The sequence below is a fragment of the Anomaloglossus baeobatrachus genome, chromosome 4 (assembly GCF_048569485.1).
Source record: "Anomaloglossus baeobatrachus isolate aAnoBae1 chromosome 4, aAnoBae1.hap1, whole genome shotgun sequence".
NCBI lineage: Eukaryota > Metazoa > Chordata > Amphibia > Anura > Aromobatidae > Anomaloglossus > Anomaloglossus baeobatrachus.
Genome location: NC_134356.1, coordinates 699895450 through 699908636, shown reverse-complemented (window position 1 = coordinate 699908636; position 13187 = coordinate 699895450). Strand labels below are relative to the sequence as shown.

The 13187-nt window shown below is 50.3% G+C and overlaps 1 protein-coding gene across 1 annotated transcript in view; it reads right to left on the bottom strand.

The window, feature by feature from the left end:
* Positions 1-13187, bottom strand: part of SAP25 (Sin3A associated protein 25) — a 22262-nt gene extending 9075 nt beyond the window's left edge. Inside the window, exons 1-3 of the mRNA XM_075346745.1 lie at positions 13139-13187; positions 4544-4632; positions 4364-4437 (exon numbers count right to left, since the gene is read on the bottom strand). Coding sequence (XP_075202860.1) covers positions 4364-4437; positions 4544-4632 — 163 coding nt within the window. The 5' untranslated portion in view covers positions 13139-13187. The remainder of the gene's footprint in view (positions 1-4363; positions 4438-4543; positions 4633-13138) is intronic.

The following is a 13187-nucleotide window of genomic DNA, read 5'->3' as shown; positions in this document are numbered from 1 at the left end:
TATCATATCATTCTTATTAATGTAATAGAGATAACACTCACTGATGTTACAGATTATCTCCCAAATCAGGAGAACGTCGTCAATATATCTGCCATAGCATCAGAGAACGTCGTCAATATACCTGCCATAGCATCAGAGAACGTCGTCAATATACCTGCCATAGCATCAGTGAGTGTTATCATCCAAATCAGGAGGAGATCATCTGTATACCTGCTATACCACCAGACGGAAAATTGTCAGTAAATGTGAGGCGCGCCTCCAATCTGGACATGAAAAGATTTTCAAGGGTTGGGGAGAAATTGGCCTCTCTTGATTCTCTTTGTTTTTGTTAAAAAAACAACACCTTTTGTCAAAAGAAAAAAAGATGATGTCGCTGTAAAAACTCAATTGCCGTACAAGAAATTCCTCAATGCCTGGAGGGTAATGATCACAGACAGCAGTGATATGGCCTGATGGAGAGCTATAGTCTCACGAACTCACAGGACAATTGAGCGTAGGGTTCTCTCCATCCAAAGCGGACGCTACATGTTTAGTGTCTTTAATAAATCCAGTGGCTAAAGATAAAGTTCCACCTAACATCCTAATTTTTCCCCAGGCTGCCTACCTTGCCATTATGGGTCTAAATGATGGGGGGAAGCAATATTTGTTCTTCATAGGAAATAGGAATTTCCGCAAAAAAGATCTTCTGCCACTTCCTATGTAATAGCGCCCAAATTACTCCGTCTTGTAAAACTTTTATCAACGAAGTAAAAAAAGACTGAATGGGATCATGACTCCAATATGTACAGTGCCTTGCGAAAGCATTCGTCACCCTTGATTTTTTCAACCTTTTTCCACATTTCAGGCTTCAAATATAAAGATATAAATGTTAATGTCCTATGGACAGACTCTCCCACCTCAGCTGTAGATCTCTGCAGATCATCCAGAGGGATCATGGGCCTCTTGGCTGCGTCTCTGATCAGTCTTCTCCTTGTGTGAGATGACAGTTTGGACGGACGGCCGGGTCTTGGTAGATTTGCAGTGGTATGATGCTCCTTCCATTTCAATATGATCGCTTGCACAGTGCTTTTTGGGATGTTTAAAGTTGTGGAAATCTTTTTGTAACCAAATCCGGCTTTAAACGTCTCCACAACAGTATCCTGGACCTGCCTGTTGTGTTCCTTGGTCTTCATGATGCTCTCTGTGCTTTACACAGAACACTGAGACTATCACAGAGCAGGGGCATTTATACGGAGACTTGATTACACACAGGGGCTTATATTTATCATCATCAGTCATTTAGGACAACATTAGATCATTCAGAGATCCTCAATCAACTTCTGGAGTGAGTTTGCTGCACTGAAAGTAAAGGGGATGAATAATATTGCACGCCCCAATTTTCAGTTTATTATTTTTTACAAAAATTTAAAATAAGCAATAAATTTCGTTCAACTTCACAATTGTGACCCATTTGTTGTTGATTCTTCCCCATAACATTAAAATTTTTATTTTTATGTTTGAAGCCTGAAATGTGGGAAAAGGTTGAAAAAAATCAAGGGGGCCGAATACTTTCGCAAGCGCTGTATTATCGTCTGACAGCATCTCCAGCATCTCCTCCCAGAATGGCCATATCGGAGAAATCAACAAGGAAACCAACAAGGGAAATTATTGCTGGTGGAAAGATCCAGTCACCATACGGAAGGTCTCGGTTTATATTTGCTATATTGTGGTTAACGGTATCATTATCTCAAAAAATTGTTCCGAACTGAAGGCCAAACAGGCAAACACCAGACCCTCAGCAAAGAAGCAGGGATCACCTTGTAGTTATCTCTATCCTCCACTAAAGACAAGATAGATGTGCCAATGTCTGCTTTCTTAAGGACCTTCACGAATTCTGAGGCAGAAGACAATTTTATGGACTTCTCTTTTCCAAAAGGCTGAGACTCCTGTTTGTTTCTTTGTGGACACCTCTGAAGCCAATACCTGGGAACGGCTCCACAATTCCTGGTGGTCATATCCATTTCCACATGGTGAAGGTGACTCCTCATATTGGTGCCAATTAGTTTTTAATTTTTGCCTCCTTCTGATGCATCATGTTGTTTGAAGCTCCGGTGGCTTTGGCTACACACTCTGGTCATTGATTAGTTGCCTAGTGGGAATCATCAGCTCTACTCTTCTCAGAAACTCTGCTTAGCCTCCAATTTTCCTGCCACTTGCCAGGACTTCACAGATGTCTTCTGAGATGCTACCTCCACATTGGCCATTTACTTGCACCATTGCCCTTCCTCCAGGAACTGCACAACCGAGACAAAGTTCATCATCTTCCTCTCAGTGACTAAGGCGATGTCTGTCTACATTAAAGAGAATCTGGAAAAGATCATCTAAAAGTCTTCATCTCCGGCTGGTGATGGCTCATATGTGGAAATGAGCAAAGATGGGTCTCTGAGACCTTGCACAGATTATCGAGGGTGAATAAAGTCGCTCTGAAAGACAGATCCATCGCCCCTCATATCAGAATTATCTGACAGGCTTAAAGGAGCGACCCCCATCACCAATTTACATCTGCGTGGAGTTGAGAAGCTAATCTGAATTAAGGAGGTCGAAGAACGGAAGACAAAGTTCACCACCTGCGTTGGTCACTATGAATATCCACTGATGCCTTTCAGATCGTGCAATGCCCCAGCTGGGTTCCAGCACTTTGTGACTCAGATCTTTTGTGATGTCCTCTACCAGTATGTAATAGTCTGGATGACAAAATAATGTTCTCCACAGACAGAGACTTTCATCATCTCCATGTTTGCTCTATTCTGAAGTTGGATAAATGTCTCCTTGAGCATCAAGAATTGCCCTTCCTCAAACACCTCATCTATTCTGGAGATCTACAAAAGGATACAAAAATTGTTTCTACTATTTTACATTAGATATAACCTGTTGGTCTCCAAAGATTCCTCGACTTTGCAAATTATTACCCCCACGTCATTAATAACAACTAAGTGGCTGCTCCTGTTATGGCCCTATAATTGTCAAAGCTTCTAAAAACATAAAACTCCTTTCTCCACCGTTCCTGTCCTTCAACATCCTCAAGGTCAAAAAGCCGTTCTGATATTGGTGTAGGAGCCGTTTTCTCACAAAGTTCTTTAGGAGCCAGAAATCACCTGCGGATTCTTCTCCAAGAAATGTTCTCTAGCTAAATGGAATTATTCCATTGGTTGACCACCAGCTATCAGCCAAAAAGTTAGGTCTGGAAGAATGGCAACATCTACTTGAAAAAGAGTTAATTACCGTACATAAAAGATCCAGCGGCATTGCCCGGAAACATCACTTTTTTCTTTTTTTTTTCCCGCTTGAGGATAATCACAGATATCTGGAATATTATCAGTTATCTTATAGTCTGAATCTCTGCCAAGCTCGATGGTCATTCTTCTCCTCACATCTTGACTTCCTCACCTATTGTCCTCCAGAGAAAGTCTGCAGGGCTGATGCCCTATCCACATCCTTCTTCATGTGATGCCTCTGAAGATGCCTCCATACTGAGGCCCCTCCTACTTATCATTGCTTCTCCTCCATACTGTGGCCCCTCCTACTTATCATTGCTCCTCCTCTATACTGAGGCTTCTCCTCCATACTGAGGCTCCTCCTACTTATCGTTGCTCCTCCTCCATACTGAGGCTCTTCCTACTTATCGTTGCTCCTCCTCCATACTGAGGCCCCTCCCACTTATTGCTCCTCCTCCATACTGAGGCCCCTCCCACTTATCACTGCTCCTCCATACTGAGGCTCCTCCCACTTATCACGCTCCTACTCTATACTGAGGCTCCTCCTCCATACTGAGGCCCCTCCCACTTATCACTGCTCCTCCTCTATACTGAGGCTCCTCCTCCATACTGAGGCCCCTCCCACTTATCACTGCTCCTCTATACTGAGGCTCCTCCTCCATACTGAGGCCCCTCCTACTTATCATTGCTTCTCCTCCATACTGTGGCCCCTCCTACTTATCATTGCTCCTCCTCTATACTGAGGCTTCTCCTCCATACTGAGGCCCCTCCTACTTATCATTGCTCCTCCTCCATACTGAGGCCCCTCCCACTTATCACTGCTCCTTCTCTATAGTCTCCTCCTCTGTATTGAGGTTCTCCTCCTTCCGGAGGCCTCTTCCTTGTAATATAACCATTTTGCCTTCCTGCTGAGCCTCTATTTCCACACATTGGAGCAGAGCTACAGTGTAAAGTATGGGGGAGGCATGTAACAGCAGACTGACCTTACAATGAAACACAAAGTGGACTGTAGACTCCACAATGCAGCTTACCTGGAGTCAGTACTACCAGCCATTCTAGAGCAGAGCTGCAGTGTAAAGCATGACAACAGATCATCAGCCGATACTCACCTGAGTGTGGGGAGTGGGAGGCGTCACACTGCGCCAGCGGCTGCTGGGGGGAATCTACCGGATCATCTGAAGAGCTGAGACAAGAACAGGAGGTTCAGCACTGGGAATAAGGGGCTCACCCCCGCCCCCCACCCCGCACACACTTATACTGACTGATACAAAGGTCACATGACCTCTCACCTAAGGTCACTGTCTCCAAAGAGATAACTCTCATCCTCCTCCGCATTGTCTTCTGGGGAGTCGTAGTCCATGCCGTTGCAGGAAAACATCTGCAGGAGACACAGTGATCAGAAAATACTGCCATCTGGTGGTGACACAGCAGAACGCACAACTACAGGCAGTGATCAGATAGTGCTGCCATCTGGTGGTGACACAGCAGAACACACAACTACAGGCAGTGATCAGACAGTGCTGCCATCTGGTGGAGACACAGCAGAACACACAACTACAGGCAGTGATCAGACAGTGCTGCCATCTGGTGGTGACACAGCAGAACGCAGAGCTACAGGCAGTGATCAGACAGTGCTGCCATCTGGTGGTGACACAGCAGAACACACAACTACAGGCAGTGATCAGACAGTGCTGCCATCTGGTGGTGACACAGCAGAACACACAACTACAGGCAGTGATCAGACAGTGCTGCCATCTGGTGGTGACACAGCAGAACACACAACTACAGGCAGTGATCAGATAGTGCTGCCATCTGGTGGTGACACAGCAGAACACACAACTACAGGCAGTGATCAGATAGTGCTGCCATCTGGTGGTGACACAGCAGAACGCACAACTACAGGCAGTGATCAGATAGTGCTGCCATCTGGTGGTGACACAGCAGAACACACAACTACAGGCAGTGATAAGACAGTGCTGCCATCTGGTGGTGACACAGCAGAACACACAACTACAGGCAGTGATAAGATAGTGCTGCCATCTGGTGGTGACACAGCAGAACGCACAACTACAGGCAGTGATCAGACAGTGCTGCCATCTGGTGGTGACACAGCAGAACGCACAATTACAGGCAGTGATCAGACAGTGCTGCCATCTGGTGGTGACACAGCAGAACGCACAATTACAGGCAGTGATCAGACAGTGCTGCCATCTGGTGGTGACACAGCAGAACGCACAATTACAGGCAGCGATCAGACAGTGCTGCCATCTGGTGGTGACACAGCAGAACGCACAACTACAGGCAGCGATCAGACAGTGCCGCCATCTGGTGGAGACACAGCAGAACACACAACTACAAGCAGTGATCAGACAGTGCTGCCATCTGGTGGAGACACAGCAGAACACACAACTACAAGCAGTGATCAGACAGTGCTGCCATCTGGTGGTGACACAGCAGAACACACAACTACAAGCAGTGATCAGACAGTGCTGCCATCTGGTGGTGACACAGCAGAACACACAACTACAAGCAGTGATCAGACAGTGCTGCCATCTGGTGGTGACACAGCAGAACGCACAGCTACAGGCAGTGATCAGACAGTGCTGCCATCTGGTGGAGACACAGCAGAACGCACAACTACAAGCAGTGATCAGACAGTGCTGCCATCTGGTGGTGACACAGCAGAACGCACAGCTACAGGCAGCGATCAGACAGTGCCGCCATCTGGTGGAAACACAGCAGAACGCACAACTACAAGCAGTGATCAGACAGTGCTGCCATCTGGTGGTGACACAGCAGAACGCACAGCTACAGGCAGTGATCAGACAGTGCCGCCATCTGGTGGAGACACAGCAGAACGCACAACTACAGGCAGTGATCAGACAGTGCTGCCATCTGGTGGAGACACAGCAGAACGCACAACTACAGGCAGTGATCAGACAGTGCTGCCATCTGGTGGTGACACAGCAGAACACACAACTACAGGCAGTGATCAGACAGTGCTGCCATCTGGTGGTGACACAGCAGAACACAACTACAGGCAGCGATCAGACAGTGCTGCCATCTGGTGGTGACACAGCAGAACACAACTACAGGCAGTGATCAGATAGTGCTGCCATCTGGTGGTGACACAGCAGAACGCACAACTACAGGCAGCGATCAGACAGTGCTGCCATCTGGTGGTGACACAGCAGAACACAACTACAGGCAGCGATCAGACAGTGCTGCCATCTGGTGGTGACACAGCAGAACACAACTACAGGCAGTGATCAGACAGTGCTGCCATCTGGTGGAGACACAGCAGAACGCACAACTACAGGCAGTGATCAGACAGTGCTGCCATCTGGTGGAGACACAGCAGAACGCACAACTACAGGCAGTGATCAGACAGTGCTGCCATCTGGTGGTGACACAGCAGAACACAACTACAGGCAGTGATCAGATAGTGCTGCCATCTGGTGGTGACACAGCAGAACGCACAACTACAGGCAGTGATCAGACAGTGCTGCCATCTGGTGGTGACACAGCAGAACACAACTACAGGCAGTGATCAGACAGTGCTGCCATCTGGTGGAGACACAGCAGAACACACAACTACAGGCAGTGATCAGACAGTGCTGCCATCTGGTGGTGACACAGCAGAACGCACAACTACAGGCAGTGATCAGACAGTGCTGCCATCTGGTGGTGACACAGCAGAACACACAACTACAGGCAGTGATCAGACAGTGCTGCCATCTGGTGGTGACACAGCAGAACGCACAACTACAAGCAGTGATCAGACAGTGCTGCCATCTGGTGGTGACACAGCAGAACACACAACTACAGGCAGTGATCAGACAGTGCTGCCATCTGGTGGTGACACAGCAGAACGCACAACTACAAGCAGTGATCAGACAGTGCTGCCATCTGGTGGTGACACAGCAGAACACACAACTACAGGCAGCGATCAGACAGTGCTGCCATCTGGTGGTGACACAGCAGAACGCACAACTACAGGCAGCGATCAGACAGTGCTGCCATCCGGTGGAGACACAGCAGAACACACAACTACAGGCAGCGATCAGACAGTGCTGCCATCTGGTGGTGACACAGCAGAACGCACAACTACAGGCAGTGATCAGACAGTGCTGCCATCTGGTGGAGACACAGCAGAACACACAACTACAGGCAGTGATCAGACAGTGCTGCCATCTGGTGGAGACACAGCAGAACGCAACTACAGGCAGTGATCAGACAGTGCTGCCATCTGGTGGTGACACAGCAGAACACAACTACAGGCAGTGATCAGACAGTGCTGCAATCTGGTAGAGACACAGCAGAACACACAACTACAGGCAGTGATCAGACAGTGCTGCCATCTGGTGGTGACACAGCAGAACACACAACTACAGGCAGTGATCAGACAGTGCTGCCATCTGGTGGTGACACAGCAGAACACACAACTACAGGCAGTGATCAGACAGTGCTGCCATCTGGTGGTGACACAGCAGAACGCTCAACTACAGGCAGTGATCAGAAAATACTGCCATCTGGTGGAGACACAGCAGAACGCACAACTACAGGCAGTGATCAGAAAATACTGCCATCTGGTGGTGACATAGCAGAACGCACAGCTACAGGCAGTGATTAGACAGTGCTGCCATCTGGTGGTGACACAGCAGAACGCACAACTACAAGCAGTGATTAGACAGTGCTGCCATCTGGTGGTGACACAGCAGAACGCACAACTACAGGCAGTGATTAGACAGTGCTGCCATCTGGTGGTGACACAGCAGAACGCTCAACTACAGGCAGTGATCAGAAAATACTGCCATCTGGTGGTGACACAGCAGAACGCACAGCTACAGGCAGTGATTAGACAGTGCTGCCATCTGGTGGTGACACAGCAGAACGCTCAACTACAGGCAGTGATCAGAAAATACTGCCATCTGGTGGTGACACAGCAGAACGCACAGCTACAGGCAGTGATTAGACAGTGCTGCCATCTGGTGGTGACACAGCAGAACACACAACTACAGGCAGTGATCAGACAGTGCCGCCATCTGGTGGTGACACAGCAGAACACACAACAACAGGCAGTGATCAGACAGTGCTGCCATCTGGTGGAGACACAGCAGAACGCACAACTACAGGCAGTGATCAGACAGTGCTGCCATCTGGTGGTGCCACAGCAGAACATAACTACAGGCAGTGATCAGACAGTGCTGCCATCTGGTAGAGACACAGCAGAACACACAACTACAGGCAGTGATCAGACAGTGCCGCCATCTGGTGGAGACACAGCAGAACGCACAACTACAGGCAGTGATCAGACAGTGCCGCCATCTGGTGGAGACACAGCAGAACGCACAACTACAGGCAGTGATCAGACAGTGCTGCCATCTGGTGGTGACACAGCAGAACGCACAAGTACAGGCAGTGATCAGACAGTGCCGCCATCTGGTGGAGACACAGCAGAACGCACAACTACAGGCAGTGATCAGACAGTGCCGCCATCTGGTGGAGACACAGCAGAACGCACAAGTACAAGCAGTGATCAGACAGTGCTGCCATCTGGTGGTGACACAGCAGAACACACAACTACAGGCAGTGATCAGACAGTGCTGCCATCTGGTGGTGACACAGCAGAACGCACAACTACAGGCAGTGATCAGACAGTGCTGCCATCTGGTGGTGACACAGCAGAACACACAACTACAGGCAGTGATCAGACAGTGCTGCCATCTGGTGGTGACAGCAGAACACACAGCTACAGGCAGTGATCAGACAGTGCTGCCATCTGGTGGTGACACAGCAGAACACAACTACAGGCAGTGATCAGACAGTGCTGCCATCTGGTGGAGACACAGCAGAACGCACAGTTGCAGGCAGCGATCAGACAGTGCTGCCATCTGGTAGAGACACAGCAGAACACACAACTACAGGCAGTGATCAGACAGTGCCGCCATCTGGTGGAGACACAGCAGAACGCACAACTACAGGCAGTGATCAGACAGTGCTGCCATCTGGTGGAGACACAGCAGAACGCACAACTACAGGCAGTGATCAGACAGTGCCGCCATCTGGTGGAGACACAGCAGAACGCACAACTACAGGCAGTGATCAGACAGTGCTGCCATCTGGTGGTGACACAGCAGAACGCACAACTACAGGCAGTGATCAGACAGTGCTGCCATCTGGTGGTGACAGCAGAACACACAGCTACAGGCAGTGATCAGACAGTGCTGCCATCTGGTGGAGACACAGCAGAACACACAACTACAGGCAGTGATCAGACAGTGCTGCCATCTGGTGGTGACACAGCAGAAAGCACAACTACAGGCAGTGATCAGACAGTGCTGCCATCTGGTGGAGACACAGCAGAACGCACAGCTACAGGCAGTGATCAGACAGTGCTGCCATCTGGTGGAGACACAGCAGAACGCACAACTACAGGCAGTGATCAGACAGTGCTGCCATCTGGTGGAGACACAGCAGAACGCACAACTACAGGCAGTGATCAGACAGTGCTGCCATCTGGTGGTGACACAGCAGAACACACAACTACAGGCAGTGATCAGACAGTGCTGCCATCTGGTGGAGACACAGCAGAACGCACAAGTACAAGCAGTGATCAGACAGTGCTGCCATCTGGTGGTGACACAGCAGAACACACAACTACAGGCAGTGATCAGACAGTGCTGCCATCTGGTGGAGACACAGCAGAACACACAACTACAGGCAGTGATCAGACAGTGCTGCCATCTGGTGGAGACACAGCAGAACACAACTACAGGCAGCGATCAGACAGTGCTGCCATCTGGTGGAGACACAGCAGAACGCACAACTACAGGCAGTGATCAGACAGTGCTGCCATCTGGTGGTGACACAGCAGAACACACAACTACAGGCAGTGATCAGACAGTGCTGCCATCTGGTGGAGACACAGCAGAACACACAACTACAGGCAGTGATCAGACAGTGCTGCCATCTGGTGGAGACACAGCAGAACACACAACTACAGGCAGTGATCAGACAGTGCTGCCATCTGGTGGTGACACAGCAGAAAGCACAGCTACAGGCAGTGATCAGACAGTGCTGCCATCTGGTGGAGACACAGCAGAACGCAGAGCTACAGGCAGTGATCAGACAGTGCTGCCATCTGGTGGAGACACAGCAGAACGCACAGCTACAGGCAGTGATCAGACAGTGCTGCCATCTGGTGGAGACACAGCAGAACGCACAGCTACAGGCAGTGATCAGACAGTGCTGCCATCTGGTGGTGACACAGCAGAACACACAACTACAGGCAGTGATCAGACAGTGCTGCCATCTGGTGGTGACACAGCAGAACACACAACTACAGGCAGTGATCAGACAGTGCTGCCATCTGGTGGTGACACAGCAGAACGCACAACTACAGGCAGCGATCAGACAGTGCTGCCATCTGGTGGAGACACAGCAGAACGCAGAGCTACAGGCAGTGATCAGACAGTGCTGCCATCTGGTGGTGACACAGCAGAACGCACAACTACAGGCAGCGATCAGACAGTGCTGCCATCTGGTGGAGACACAGCAGAACGCAGAGCTACAGGCAGTGATCAGACAGTGCTGCCATCTGGTGGTGACACAGCAGAACGCACAGCTACAGGCAGCGATCAGACAGTGCTGCCATCTGGTGGTGACACAGCAGAACACACAACTACAAGCAGTGATCAGACAGTGCTGCCATCTGGTGGAGACACAGCAGAACACACAACTAAAGGCAGCGATCAGAAAGTGCTGCCATCTGGTGGTGACACAGCAGAACGCACAACTACAAGCAGTGATCAGACAGTGCTGCCATCTGGTGGTGACACAGCAGAACACACAACTACAGGCAGCGATCAGACAGTGCTGCCATCTGGTGGAGACACAGCAGAACGCACAACTACAGGCAGTGATCAGACAGTGCTGCCATCTGGTGGAGACACAGCAGAACGCACAACTACAAGCAGTGATCAGACAGTGCTGCCATCTGGTGGAGACACAGCAGAACGCACAACTACAGGCAGTGATCAGACAGTGCTGCCATCTGGTGGAGACACAGCAGAACGCACAACTACAGGCAGTGATCAGACAGTGCTGCCATCTGGTGGAGACACAGCAGAACGCACAACTACAAGCAGTGATCAGACAGTGCTGCCATCTGGTGGAGACACAGCAGAACACACAACTACAGGCAGTGATCAGACAGTGCTGCCATCTGGTGGTGACACAGCAGAAAGCACAGCTACAGGCAGTGATCAGACAGTGCTGCCATCTGGTGGAGACACAGCAGAACGCAGAGCTACAGGCAGTGATCAGACAGTGCTGCCATCTGGTGGAGACACAGCAGAACGCACAGCTACAGGCAGTGATCAGACAGTGCTGCCATCTGGTGGAGACACAGCAGAACGCACAGCTACAGGCAGTGATCAGACAGTGCTGCCATCTGGTGGTGACACAGCAGAACACACAACTACAGGCAGTGATCAGACAGTGCTGCCATCTGGTGGTGACACAGCAGAACACACAACTACAGGCAGTGATCAGACAGTGCTGCCATCTGGTGGTGACACAGCAGAACGCACAACTACAGGCAGCGATCAGACAGTGCTGCCATCTGGTGGAGACACAGCAGAACGCAGAGCTACAGGCAGTGATCAGACAGTGCTGCCATCTGGTGGTGACACAGCAGAACGCACAACTACAGGCAGCGATCAGACAGTGCTGCCATCTGGTGGAGACACAGCAGAACGCAGAGCTACAGGCAGTGATCAGACAGTGCTGCCATCTGGTGGTGACACAGCAGAACGCACAGCTACAGGCAGCGATCAGACAGTGCTGCCATCTGGTGGTGACACAGCAGAACACACAACTACAAGCAGTGATCAGACAGTGCTGCCATCTGGTGGAGACACAGCAGAACACACAACTAAAGGCAGCGATCAGAAAGTGCTGCCATCTGGTGGTGACACAGCAGAACGCACAACTACAAGCAGTGATCAGACAGTGCTGCCATCTGGTGGTGACACAGCAGAACACACAACTACAGGCAGCGATCAGACAGTGCTGCCATCTGGTGGAGACACAGCAGAACGCACAACTACAGGCAGTGATCAGACAGTGCTGCCATCTGGTGGAGACACAGCAGAACGCACAACTACAAGCAGTGATCAGACAGTGCTGCCATCTGGTGGAGACACAGCAGAACGCACAACTACAGGCAGTGATCAGACAGTGCTGCCATCTGGTGGAGACACAGCAGAACGCACAACTACAGGCAGTGATCAGACAGTGCTGCCATCTGGTGGAGACACAGCAGAACGCAGAGCTACAGGCAGTGATCAGACAGTGCTGCCATCTGGTGGAGACACAGCAGAACACACAGCTACAGGCAGTGATCAGACAGTGCTGCCATCTGGTGGAGACACAGCAGAACGCAGAGCTACAGGCAGTGATCAGACAGTGCTGCCATCTGGTGGAGACACAGCAGAACACACAGCTACAGGCGGGGAATGTGGAATAGGCAGCTCCACCCGTGTTTGCAGCGGACAGATAAAATCACAGATTGGGGGGGGGGCACGTGGCCTTGGTGTTGGGAATTCGTCTGATATTCTGCATTATGTGACTCCGACCTACGGAAGCTCCAGAGGGACAAATTCAAGAGAAGGTGACAGAGCGACTGAGGCACAATACCAATAGTGAAGCCAAGAGGTAACCATGGCAACAATGGGCCGATGAGGGGCTGCAGTACAGAGGATGTAGGGGTCTCTGATTACAGCGGCCCCCGCCATTCATCAAACAGATATCAACTGTCTGAAAGGTGCCAAGACTTTCCTGGGCACGGGGGTGTGTGGACCACAGCAGACCCTACATACTGGTAACTATGCGCCCCTCTCCACTTTCTCACTATGCTGGTCCCTGATA